Source organism: Petaurus breviceps, unplaced genomic scaffold (genome assembly GCF_028583685.1).
Source record: "Petaurus breviceps papuanus isolate PSGF00001 unplaced genomic scaffold, PetGlider_PUasm1.0 175, whole genome shotgun sequence".
NCBI classification, from domain to species: Eukaryota; Metazoa; Chordata; class Mammalia; order Diprotodontia; family Petauridae; genus Petaurus; species Petaurus breviceps.
In genome coordinates, this window is record NW_027185764.1 from 56,263,791 (window position 1) to 56,275,633 (window position 11,843).

The 11,843-nt window shown below is 33.4% G+C and overlaps 1 protein-coding gene across 1 annotated transcript; it reads right to left on the reverse strand.

Annotated features, from left to right (window-relative positions):
• Nucleotides 1-8,397: 8,397 nt before the first annotated feature.
• On the reverse strand, nt 8,398-9,718 carry LOC138159140 (HAUS augmin-like complex subunit 7). Its single transcript, XM_069085419.1, has one exon. It carries the CDS (start codon nt 9,680-9,682, stop codon nt 8,585-8,587), a length of 1,098 nt encoding a protein of 365 aa, XP_068941520.1. The 5' UTR covers nt 9,683-9,718; the 3' UTR covers nt 8,398-8,584.
• Between the last annotated feature and the right edge of the window lie 2,125 nt (nt 9,719-11,843).

The window sequence follows — 11,843 nt, forward strand, 5'->3', positions numbered from 1 at the left end:
TGAGAAATAGTTTTTTCTTTTTTTCTTCAAGATTAGAGAAGCATAATCTTAGATCATAGAAGCACAGTCTGTATTTCTGAAGTTTATTCCTGTTTTCTGACATATCCTTTTTAAGTAAATTCAAGTCAAATTATAACATGCACTGTCTAAATCCTAATAGATAAATAGATAGCTTTCACTGTCTTTGTTGTAAATAAAAGGTTACAGTTCATTTGAATGATTACTCTGTTACTTTTTCCTCTCAAAAGTACAATCAAGAAGCTTGAAAGCTTTAATGATTCCAAAAGGTCATTGTATAATTTTTAATTAGATGAATTTTAGATTTAGCAGAGGAATAAAATGTCCAAAATGAATAAAGTTGCTTAAAGATAAGTGTTTCAAATAGTTAAAACTGTGGCAAAAGACATAGATTTCCATTTCTCTAAAAAATCAAATTATGTAGTTATGTTTCAGAATATAAATGAGCACAAAAATTAATTTGACTGTCTATGATTCACAGTCATTTTCAAATATACTAAATCAGAGTCTCATATTAAACTTGCACACAGGAATACATCAGGCATGTCTTGAGGAGGTGTTATCTCTTTAATTGTACAATAAACTGTGTTTTTAATATTCTGATTGGATAACTAATTTATACTAAAGCAGGAAGTATTTGCTTTATTTTTAGGATTTTTCTTTCCTTAAAATTTTCTTACTTTTATTATTTTGGAATCTTACCTGGTATTTTCATGTACCTCCACTGATATAGTTTTCTACCATTGGAGTTCTGTAGATAGTTTATTTTTAAAATGTTTTTTGTTGTTTATTTAAAACTTGTAGTTTATTTAAAACTAAATTTTAGTTTATTTAAAACTATTTTTAGTTTATTTTTTAAAACTTTTCCTTTGTCACATCATTCCCAATTAGTTTCAAAAATATAAAATGCTGCCACTGGCTAGACTCTTCAGCATGAGTCTGAGTTTATTCATTCATTTGTTTATTTTTGGTGGGGTTGGTTGTCATAGCTTTGCCACCTGCTTAGAGAATTCTCTTTGCCACCACCAAAAAGAATCTTGACCAGCTTGGGGTCCTCATGCTTCATTGCAATTAAATTATAATTTAAGTTTTCATCAATGTATTGTGATTATATAGGCATTTTGTAAAATAAGTTGTCTCACAGCTTTTTATTTCGGCCAGTGATCATAACTGTAGAGTTTTATTATGGGGAATTGTTAGAAATTTACTAGAGGCTAGGAAAGAAAAAAAATTAGCATTATGTAACATATTTGTTCATGAAATAATTGTGGGCTTCTCCTATGAAAATTTTTAATCCTGTCTCTGAAAATAACTAAATGTAATACATTGGGGCAACCATTTCACTATTCTGGGCCTGGATTTCCTTACCTAGAAAATAAGGGGATTGAATTAAACATTTTCTAAGGATCCCCTCCCGCTGTAAGATTCTATTCTATGATTTGGTCTATCATAGGATTGTGTTGTTGTTGTTTCTGCTGGGTTTTTCAGGTTTTCTGTTTTGTTTTTAGGACACTAGCAGGGAGGAGGTGATGTAGGTTCAATAGAGGAATTGGGGCTGGATATAGAGATTGGTGTGTTATACACATAAATAAAATCTTTGAACTTTACATATTCTCTCTTGGGCTCAGTTTGTAAATCCATAAAATGAGGGAGATTAGACTAAATTTTAAAGTGATCTTCAGTTTTTAGGCAATGTTCCTCTCATTCAATTAGACATGAAAGATGAACAGATCACCAAATGGAGTAGCAGTAGAGAGGGACCTTCTCCTTGGTCTCTCCTAACTCTTTAGGAAAAATAACTTTGACATCAATTACCTGGCTATATAGGGCAATTCTGTTTGCTTTAATTTTCAGTTGATTACTTATTCAGCACAAAACTTTAGAAGTAAACAACATCTATAACAATCAAATTGTTTACTTTTTGGCATTTAGAAACAATGACAGCTATTCTCCTACTAGCAAACTGTCTCCTTCACCATTTGTTTGTAAATAAATAAAATTAAAATATAACTCACACTTCATACTATAAATCAAAAAAGATGAGAAGTCATTTAAACAATTAAGGAAATTTCAGGAAATATGTAATTAAATTTCACTACACTTAATAAAAAGTCATTTTTTCCTCTCTGAATCACTGAGAAAAAAAACATAAAATACCTATTAAAAATATGTATGGTCAAACAAAAATAATTTCCACTCATATATTCCAAAAAAGTCTAAATCTGTACTCTCTCAGTTCATCCCCTCTCTGTCAGGAGGTGAATAGCGTGTCTCATCAGAAGTATTCTAGAATCTTGACAGATTATTAAATTGAATAGAATTCCTAAGGTTTTCATATATATATATATACATACACATACATACATATATATATACACACACATACATATATATATACACATACATATATATAATTATTTTTTATAAAATTGCATCTATTGTATAAAATTGTTCTTTTGGTTTTCATTTCACACAAGTTCATACAAGTCTTCTCAGATTTCTCTCCATTTCTTACAGCATAATAACATTTTATCACATGTAGAAATATAATTTATTCAGTCATTCCCCAAATAATTGACATCTACTAGTTCCCAGTTCTTTACCACTCTAAAAAGAGTACTGATCAATATTTTAATACACATGGGTCCTTTTACTCTTTCTTTGCTCTTTTTTTTTTTGCATTACCGCACTAGTGGTGTTAATAATGGGTAAAAGAATATAGCCAGTTTAATAACTCCTGAGGCATAATTCTAATTTGCTCTTCAGAATTGCTAGACTTATTTATTTCTTGACCAACAAGACACTAGTGTGTCTATTTTCTCACAACCTTTGTAGCATTCAACATTTTTCTTTTTTTGTCCAAATTTGCCAATTTAATGTTTTTGAAAGCTGCACCTCAGAGAATTTTTAGTTTGTATTTCTCTAAAAATTATTGAGAGTATTTTTATGTTTTATTAATGGCTTAAATTTCTTACTCTGAAAACTGCCTATTTATATTCATATATTTTGACTAATTACATTTTTTATAAATTATGAAGTGATTCATGTAATTTTTAAACACTTCCCACTATTTCTTAGAAATGAAATATTTATCAAAGAAACTTTTTGTAAAGATTGCTCCCTTCACTAACATACATCTGTGCTGATTTTCATTGAAATGTTTTTGTTGATCCAAAAGCTTAAAAAATTATGATGGAAACCAAATTATTAATTTTTACCTTCAGTGATCCTCTCTATCTAGTGCTTGATCATAAGCCTTTCCTCTATACATAGATCTGGCAGGTAATTTCCAAACAGTAGGCTACCATATCCATTTACTTTTGTAAGAAGTTTAATTCTTCTAACATGTGCCATTGATCAGACTCCCTGTTTCTTAACCTGTACCAAATTGTTTGTATTATTATTGTTACACAATATACTTTGAAATCTGGTATAACTAGGCCCCATTCCTTCTTACTATCCCCCAAGCTCCATCATTTCCTTGAGTTTCTTGACCTTTTGTTGATCCAGTATAATTTTGTTGTTAATTTTTCTAGCTTTATAAAGTAATCCTCCAGCAGGATGATTTGTACATAATGAATATGTTTATTTTGTGCAGTATTATAATTTTATAAAGCAGTTCTGCCTACACATGAGCAATAAATCCTCCAATTATTTAGATATGTTTTTATAAAGAATATTTTTGTAGTTGTATTCATATAGGAAGGAAATATGCATTTATTAAGTGCTTACTATGTTCCAGGCACTGTACTAAGTACCGAGGGCATAAGCAAAAAGAATGTTCCAAGTCTCAAGATGTTTACATTCTAGTGATGGAAGACAACACTCAAAATGAAGCTAAAATGCGGGCAAGCGGGAGGAAGACGATACCCAGTGAAGGGCCTGGCATTGAACTTCAAAAATCAGGATCACATCTTTCCTCATTGCCTGGAGTTAATACTTCAGTTCTTTTCTTTTTCTCTTATTGTTATAGCTAACATGTCTAGCAATATCAAATAGAAATTTTAATAATTAAAATGTTTTTCTATTTCTCATTCTGTTAATCTAAACAGTTATTTTTTATAAATATTCATATATTCCATGTACATTGTCAGCTTTATTGGTCTATCATTGGGTAAAATGTCAAATAATTTATTTTGATGGTTGTAAATTATATATTTTTTAAATTTTTGATACTTGAATGTTGATTTTAATTCTTTTAGATATGAAATTACCAAATGGTTTTATTTATTTTTTAAAAGCTTCAAACAATATTTATTAATTCTTTATTGTGCTGTCAATTTTGTTAATCTCTTTTGTTTTTAAAATTTCTATTTTGGGGATTGATGGTAGATTCTTTTTTTTTTTTAAAGCAATTGGGGTTAAGTAACTTGCTCAAGGTTACAAGGCCAGTTATTTCTGGATGTGGTGCTGAGTATCTGAGCCCAGATTTGATCCAGGTCATCCCGACACTGGAGCCAGTGCTCTTACTCGCTGAGCCACCTGGCCGCCCCAAAACAATGGTAGATTCTTAATTTCTTGGTTTTCTAACGTTTGTTTCTTATTTTTAACAGATTTGTTGATCTACCCTTTCTCTTGTATTCTAATGAAATTTATTAGATATATCAATTCTCCCATAAGGACTGTTTTATCTGTCTCCTAAAATTTTTGCAATTTTGCATAACTGTTGTCATTGTCTTTAATAAGATTGTTAATTATATCTATAATTTTCTTTGACCAACCCATTCTTAAAAGTTTAAATTACTCTGCATTTAATATTAAGTTACCTTCTATTATACTCTGTTAATTTTTTTTATTGTACTCTGCAAAAGCTGTGTCTTATATTTCTGCTTTTTTTGTATTTATTTATTTTATTTAATAGATTGTTATATCCCAATAAATATCCAATTTTTGTAAGGGTGTGAAACACTACTGAGAAATATATATGGTCCTTTCTATATTTCATTCAATAATCTTCAAAAGTCTATCATAGATATCTTTAGTCACCTCTATTCAGGTCTTTGACTTCTTTCTTTTTGTTTATTTAGTTTTTTATAGGTTTGAAAGTAATACATTGTGATCTCCCACTTTTATTGTTTTACTGTTTATATTTAGGTGATATGCTACTTGGTGCATACATTTTTAGAGTCAATAATTCTTAGTGTGAAACTGTGAGCAAAAAATTCATTTTCCTATTTACTACTTTTAACTGTCTGTTTTTTCTATTTATTTCTTTGAGGTCATGATTGCTCCCCCTGATTTCAAAAAGATTTTACTATAGTCTTTTGTTGTAATTGTGTCAGTCTTCACATTTTAAGTGTGTGTGTGTGTGTGTGTGTGTTTGTAAAGAGCATTTTTTAAATTCTGCAATCCTCTTCCATTTCATGGTTGAACTAAGCTTATTCATATTCATAGTTATTGTTGATGTTATATTTCCCGCCATCCTATTATTTTTACTATTTTCTTTCTGTTTTCTCTCTTTATAAGGAAGTAAAAGGTGAAAGAATGGTCAGTAAAAGAAGCATGTTCTCAGCAACAGTGCTCTAAATTTGGTGTAATAAGTTTCTGCTCTTCTGTCTTTTCCCTTATCCTCACCCAGAACACATTCACAGATTATCTTTTTTATTCTTTTCATTTAACCCCCTTTTAAAAACACCTGAGTTAATTCCTGCCCACCCTCCCCCCCACCAGGACTAGTCACTCTCTTAATGCCTTATCCCTCTTATTCTATTCTCTCTTTTATCCCCTTTCTTTAATTTTCCTGCCACTTACTTGAAATTCATTTCTTTACTCAAGTGTGTGGGGGTTTGTATATGTGTATGTATATGCATATATTTCCCTATTTTGGACAGTTGACATGCTTTCCACCTATTCTTCCTTGTCTGTCCAGTCTTCAACTGAGCAACCCAATTATGTGAGATAATCTTTCCTTTACTTCATCTCCTCCTTTTTCTCTTGTATATCCCTCTCCCTCTCCCTTCACATTCCTCTAAGATGATCAAAAATATAATGAAACTCTTCCCAGGACCTTTATCTTATTAGTTTCCCTCTGCGACTTCTTATGCGACTAGGAATTGAAGGGGCCACATTTATCATCTCCTATTAGAATGTAAACAGTTTATCATAGTCACTTTTTCTTATGATTACTTGTTCCTCTTTAGCATTTTACATGTCTTTTTTTTAAGTTTTGTTCCATATTTAAATGTTTTAAATGTAAATCTGGTCTTTTCATCAGCAATGCTTGAACTGAATAGTGAGTGATAAGGATGCCAGTTGGCATCTATTCTTGCATCATGCATAAGGGTGGGCCATTCTGGGTCTGCCTGGAACCTCTTTTTTGCCCTGGTGCACTGCATTAATTTTGATTATTTTTCAATCCCTGCACTGAAATGTTCCATGAAGCCATTCCTTGCTAGATTCCATTGCAAGTAACTGCATATTTCTATTTCTGTTTTGCTATGACAACTTGGGCTAGAAAAATGGTGCATCATGATGTTTGCTTGTTTTATTTTGATTGGGTCATGGTCTAGTATGTTTTCTATATCTTTGTAGAGAGAAGTGTGGGGGAGAACACAGTTGTACTTTTATTGCTGCTTCATTTTCTTAGTTTCCTCTCTCTGTACTGAAAGTTTGACAAGTTGCTTAGAATAGTCAGAGCTTCTGGTATCCTGGAATAGCCACAATAGACTCAGGATCACTCAAGACCATGATGTAGCATAGGAGTTATACTTTTGTTAGAAAAGCTATAATTTAAAAAAGTTAAAATTAAAAAAAATTAAAAAATGTAAAAGTAATTCTCATATTATTTATAAAGGCTCCACAGGGGATCCACTAAGCATTCTGTGAGCATCCATCTAGAGTTCTTGATCTTGTCATTTGATCTTGCACAGAGTCAGCCCATCTCCCACTCAGGTCACTCATCTCACTAATCATATGCTCCATACTGCTTCTTTGCTGGTTGTAGCTGGTAATATGATGTAGTTTGCTCATGTCCATCAAATACTTCTCCACTGTTCTTTGGCCGACCATTCATTTTAATCCATTTGAAACTGTCATGTTTCATGACTTCCAATTATACAAGATCAATGAAAGAATATTTATAGCAAAAATATAGATCTTTAAGATAATCTTGGCATCGACTGATTACAAGCACTATGAAATTTTCCAGAGGAAATACAGCAAATTTCCCTCTTCCTGTTGAGTTCTGGGACCAACTTATTGTTCATTCGCACTGTGTATCCAAGATTTAAACTCTACAGTTTGTCTATCCAAGTGCATATCATAGTCTACATATTCATTGAAGGTAATCATGATGTAAACTTGAGCTGTGAAAGGGCAATGTTCCACAAATGATATTCTAAAGACAAAATAACATACCTAAAAGTGCAGAAAATGAAAAGTCTCCCTGTATATTGTGTGTTGCCTTAAAATTTGAATTGATAGAATAAAATGCTTCTTAAAATGCAAAATTCAGGCAATCTGGATTTTTTTTTTAATTAGGCCAATTAATTATGCTTCAAACATTCTTCAATACTTTACGGGCCTAAGATTTAATCACTCTGAATGGTCCCTGTCCTAAGGCATATAACAACTCTTTGTGACAATCAATCTTGCAGAGTTACTGAGGACATAAAATAATCAACTTCTTGCCAAGCTTGTGAAAAACCTCTCCAACTGTCACTCAGCTGATACCTAAATAAAAAGACAATTCTTCATCAGGTTTTTACTGAGAACTTCTTGAATAACTCCTTTACAGAGCTTATCAAAATAAAATGTAGTTAATAAATGTGTTGATTAATTGATTGAAAGGCTTTTTTCCCAGTAAAATGTGGGGCATATATCTAAATCCTAAATGACTCCTTCAAAGATTAAACAGGAATAACTTACTTCAATGACCTTCTGATTATTCATATTATATTTGGCACAAGGCAGTGAAATATATGTTTGACGTACATCATGGTGTTTGCCACCATCATAAAGTAAGTTAGACTCAGCATTCAGAAATGCATCTGGATACTGAGGGGTACTGTTTTAAATACACTAATAGGCACAGTCATATTGGACCTTCTACATGAGGTCCATAATCACTCAAAAGAGATCAGTCTAACTATCCACTCAGATAAAACTAAGTAGATGAAAAGTATCTGAAAATCTAGCAATTCTGTCCAAAGGAGAATTGAGATTAGTCTAATATGAACTATTCTTTTTTTTCACTTGACAATAAAGTGGTGGTTTTATTATATGATACTTAAAAATAAGGTATACAGAGATTTGTGGTTTCATATGCAACCCACTTTTATCTCTTTGTCCCTTGTCTCAAATTCATATTAACAAAAAACAAAAATGGTTTTTAAAAAAGCAAACAGAAATTTGTCTCATGACCAAAGTCTTCCTCCTCATTTCCCAATCACCAGTGGCAGCCAAGTCCCAAGGAGCTGGGGAACCAGGGAATGCACACCCAGCTTTTGTTCATACATTCAGTAGGTGTCCAAGGACTGTCTTAGAAGAGCTTATATTTCCATTTCAACTCTTTCAATTTTTCAACCAGGGTCACCATGCACTTGCCTTCACCCAAGTAGGCTTTTTCCTATTGGAACTGCTCCGCTATAACCTCCACCATCATACAGGCATCCATGACTGCATTGATAGCTTTCAGTTCCTGGTTGTAGAGGGTGACAGTATCACATACATTCTGAAATAATGGACCACTCGGGTTGATGTTGGGAGCTGGGCGTTTACAGTACTCATGAAGCTCATCCTCAAAAATGTGTATGAAAGCAATCACCAGATGATGGAAATCTGAAAGAGTCAAGCCCAAGGCGCCACTAACTTGGCTGTAGGTTTTCCCACAGTGGGGAGAACACTGATTGGGGTGCCTGGTGGGATTGGGCAAAACCACTTTGTTGGCACTGCCCTGGAAACTGAGGACCTCGTCCTTATGAGCCTGGAGCATTTCAGCGAGCTTGGTCAGTTTCTCAGAAAGCTCCTCCACCTTCATCTTCTTTACCCCTGTCGGCATTCTATGAAGGTTTTCCTTTTTCCCAAGGCAGTCTTGTATGTCCAGAGGCAAGGGATTCAACTTGGGATCTAAAATCTCCTTGTATACATGGGAAGTGAAGACTTTCCTCAGCAGCATCTCATTGTTCTTGGCTAACTTGTGAAAGTTTTCCTCCACACTGTAGAAACTGGTGGCATATTCAGGACCAAGACTTGTGACCAAACCCAGTAACTGATTAAAGAAATAAAGCTGTTCCTTCACACCAGTAGAGCTCTTAATGAGGTCCTGATCATCTGGTCCACACAACATCAGTTCATGGCCAAGTCTAGTCAACTCTGTTATTTTCTCTTTAGCCCCAGCTTCCAGCACAGTTGCAAATGAATCCCCAAAGGAAGGATACGATCTTACAAATAACCATTCCAGAATAAGCAAAAGGCAAATTGAGGGCATATACAGGAACTGTTTTATTGTCCTCGGTCCAGTAATATACAAACCCTCAAGGAAGGGGCAGTCTATGTCCTTCAGTCTTTCCAGAACCCTCAGAGCCTCCAGGGAGAGCTGGGTGTCCTCTTCGGTCTCATCCTCATCGTCGTCGATCTCCCAATCCTCCTTACACGATCTGTTCCTTGTCTGTGCCTCTTTCTGATCACTGTTGCTGTCCCCTAGCCCAGTCCAATGCTCGGCCATGGTTCCTCCTGCTCCTGGGAGTCAGAACCTACTGGGCCTGATGAAACATGAACTATTCTTGATGAAGCTACGATGATTTTCACTGAGTAATATTTCCTTTTGTAAATGTTCAAATGGCCATCCCTTTATTTCATTCAAAAATTCTGCTAGAGAGTAAAGTCAAGGTCATTGCTTTGATCACTGGAGAGTGAGGGACTGAAAAGTTGGAGAAGGATAAATGTTGTCCTGGTATTAAAAAAATAAAAAGGGAAAGGGAGTGAAATCTATATTCTATGTGCCATCTTGATTTCAACTCTGGAAAAAAATTCTAAAATCAATTATATTGTAGACCAGGCCTAACTTAGATCAGTCTAGCATTACTTCAGGCTCCAGGTTAGAATAAAATGAGACACTCATAGCCCATCTGTCAGTTAACAAAAAGAGATTTACTTAACAATAACATGAAAAGGATCTTCATCAAGTATATAGGATTGATTCACACCTTTCTTGCCTTTGTATTTGCCGTTGTTTAACCATATTTAACCATAGACTAAGCTCCAAAAACCTATAGCTCCTACTATGCTGCCTTTTGGATTTAGATTATGAGGAAGTTAATTAATATTCCAAGCCTGGGTTTTTTAGGTTAATTAGATCTCAAAGATTGTTTCACCACCTTTCAAGCAAAAAAAAAAAAAAACACAAGCATAGCTTCTTTGTGTGGGTAGACTTTTTTCTTGCAACAAAGTACTTCAAGTTTTAAAGGGTTGCAATTTGGAAGAGGAATAGTATTTTCATTTCTTAGCACTACAAGACAGAGATAGAATAATGTTGCAGAAAGACAGATATTGAATTGATATAAAGGAAAACTTCTTAAAAATTTTAAGTGTCTGTAAATGAAATTAGGTACCTGAGGAGTCAGTGAATTCCCCCTCATTAAAGATCATGAAGGAAGACTGTATATCGTATGTCCAGCATTCTTTTGAAGGAATTGTTGAAGTACAAATTGTATTAGATGGCCACTGAGGTCCATCCTAACTCTGAGATTCTATCATTAATTGAATGGTGACACTCATAACTCTTTTATCATATAGATTTCATGATAACAACAGACTTTTATGCTAATTTTTTATTTGTCTTGCCATCATTACTGTTTAACTATTGTATTTTATGTTTAAACTCTCAGTAAGAAATTATCAGTAAATTCTATCCATCTCCATTACAAAGGTGATTCCCATAATTTTTAAAAATGGTTTGGCCTACTAAGAAAAAGAAAATTCTACATAAATTTTAGATAGTTTTATTGGTATTAATATTTATACTACGAATAAGATATTTATTATTTTGTTGAAAGTCTATTAAGATGAAATTACAGTTGAAAATTATATTTCAAAGGTCATTTATTTGCAGATAGGGGGCTCAATAATATTATTGCATTACTTTTAGCAGCATTCATTTTATCTGCCCTTGCCAAAAAGGCAGCGAGATGTCACATCATGTATCCCTCATGCAAAACTGACCAACACTTCTCCCAGAGCTTGTACTTAACACCATAGCTAAATCATGGTTATTATATTTGGTGAAAATCCAGTTCTTGGATGTGTGTATATTCTGACAGCTAAGAAACTTAAAAGGGGCCCTGAGCAAAGGTTTAATAACATCTGTATAATTGTGCATGATGACCTGGCCTGTATACATATGCTTTGCTGTGCCCTCAGATTTCTAAAAGATATCTCTTTCCACTATGTAGCTGCCTAGAGCCCATTATCCCTAATCCTTAACATCTGCCTCTTTTTGAGGCAAATCATATGATTTGGATGCAGTTGAACACAGTTATGAAAACTATCATTTCCAAAACTCTTTATCATAAGATTCATTCAGCCAGAACACATAAAGTAACTATGCACTATGTGCTAGGAACTGTACAAGCACTGAGTTTATAAAGAAAGGCAAAAGATAGTTCCTGCTCTCAAAAATGTCACAATCTAATAAAAGATAAAACATGAAAATATCTTTGTACAAACTCTACTTTGGCCAAATTAAAAGATGTTCAATATAGGGAAAGGCCTACCATTACACAGAATCACAAAAGATTTCTAATAGAAGATAGGCTTTTGACTGGGACTTAAATGAAACCAGGTGGTAGAAATGTGGAGGGAGAAAATTCTGGGCATAAGAAACAGAC

Excerpts from the sequence above, each read along its gene's own strand:
- LOC138159140 (XM_069085419.1), bottom strand. The coding sequence starts at position 9,682 with ATGGCCGAGCATTGGACTGGGCTAGGGGACAGCAACAGTGATCAGAAA.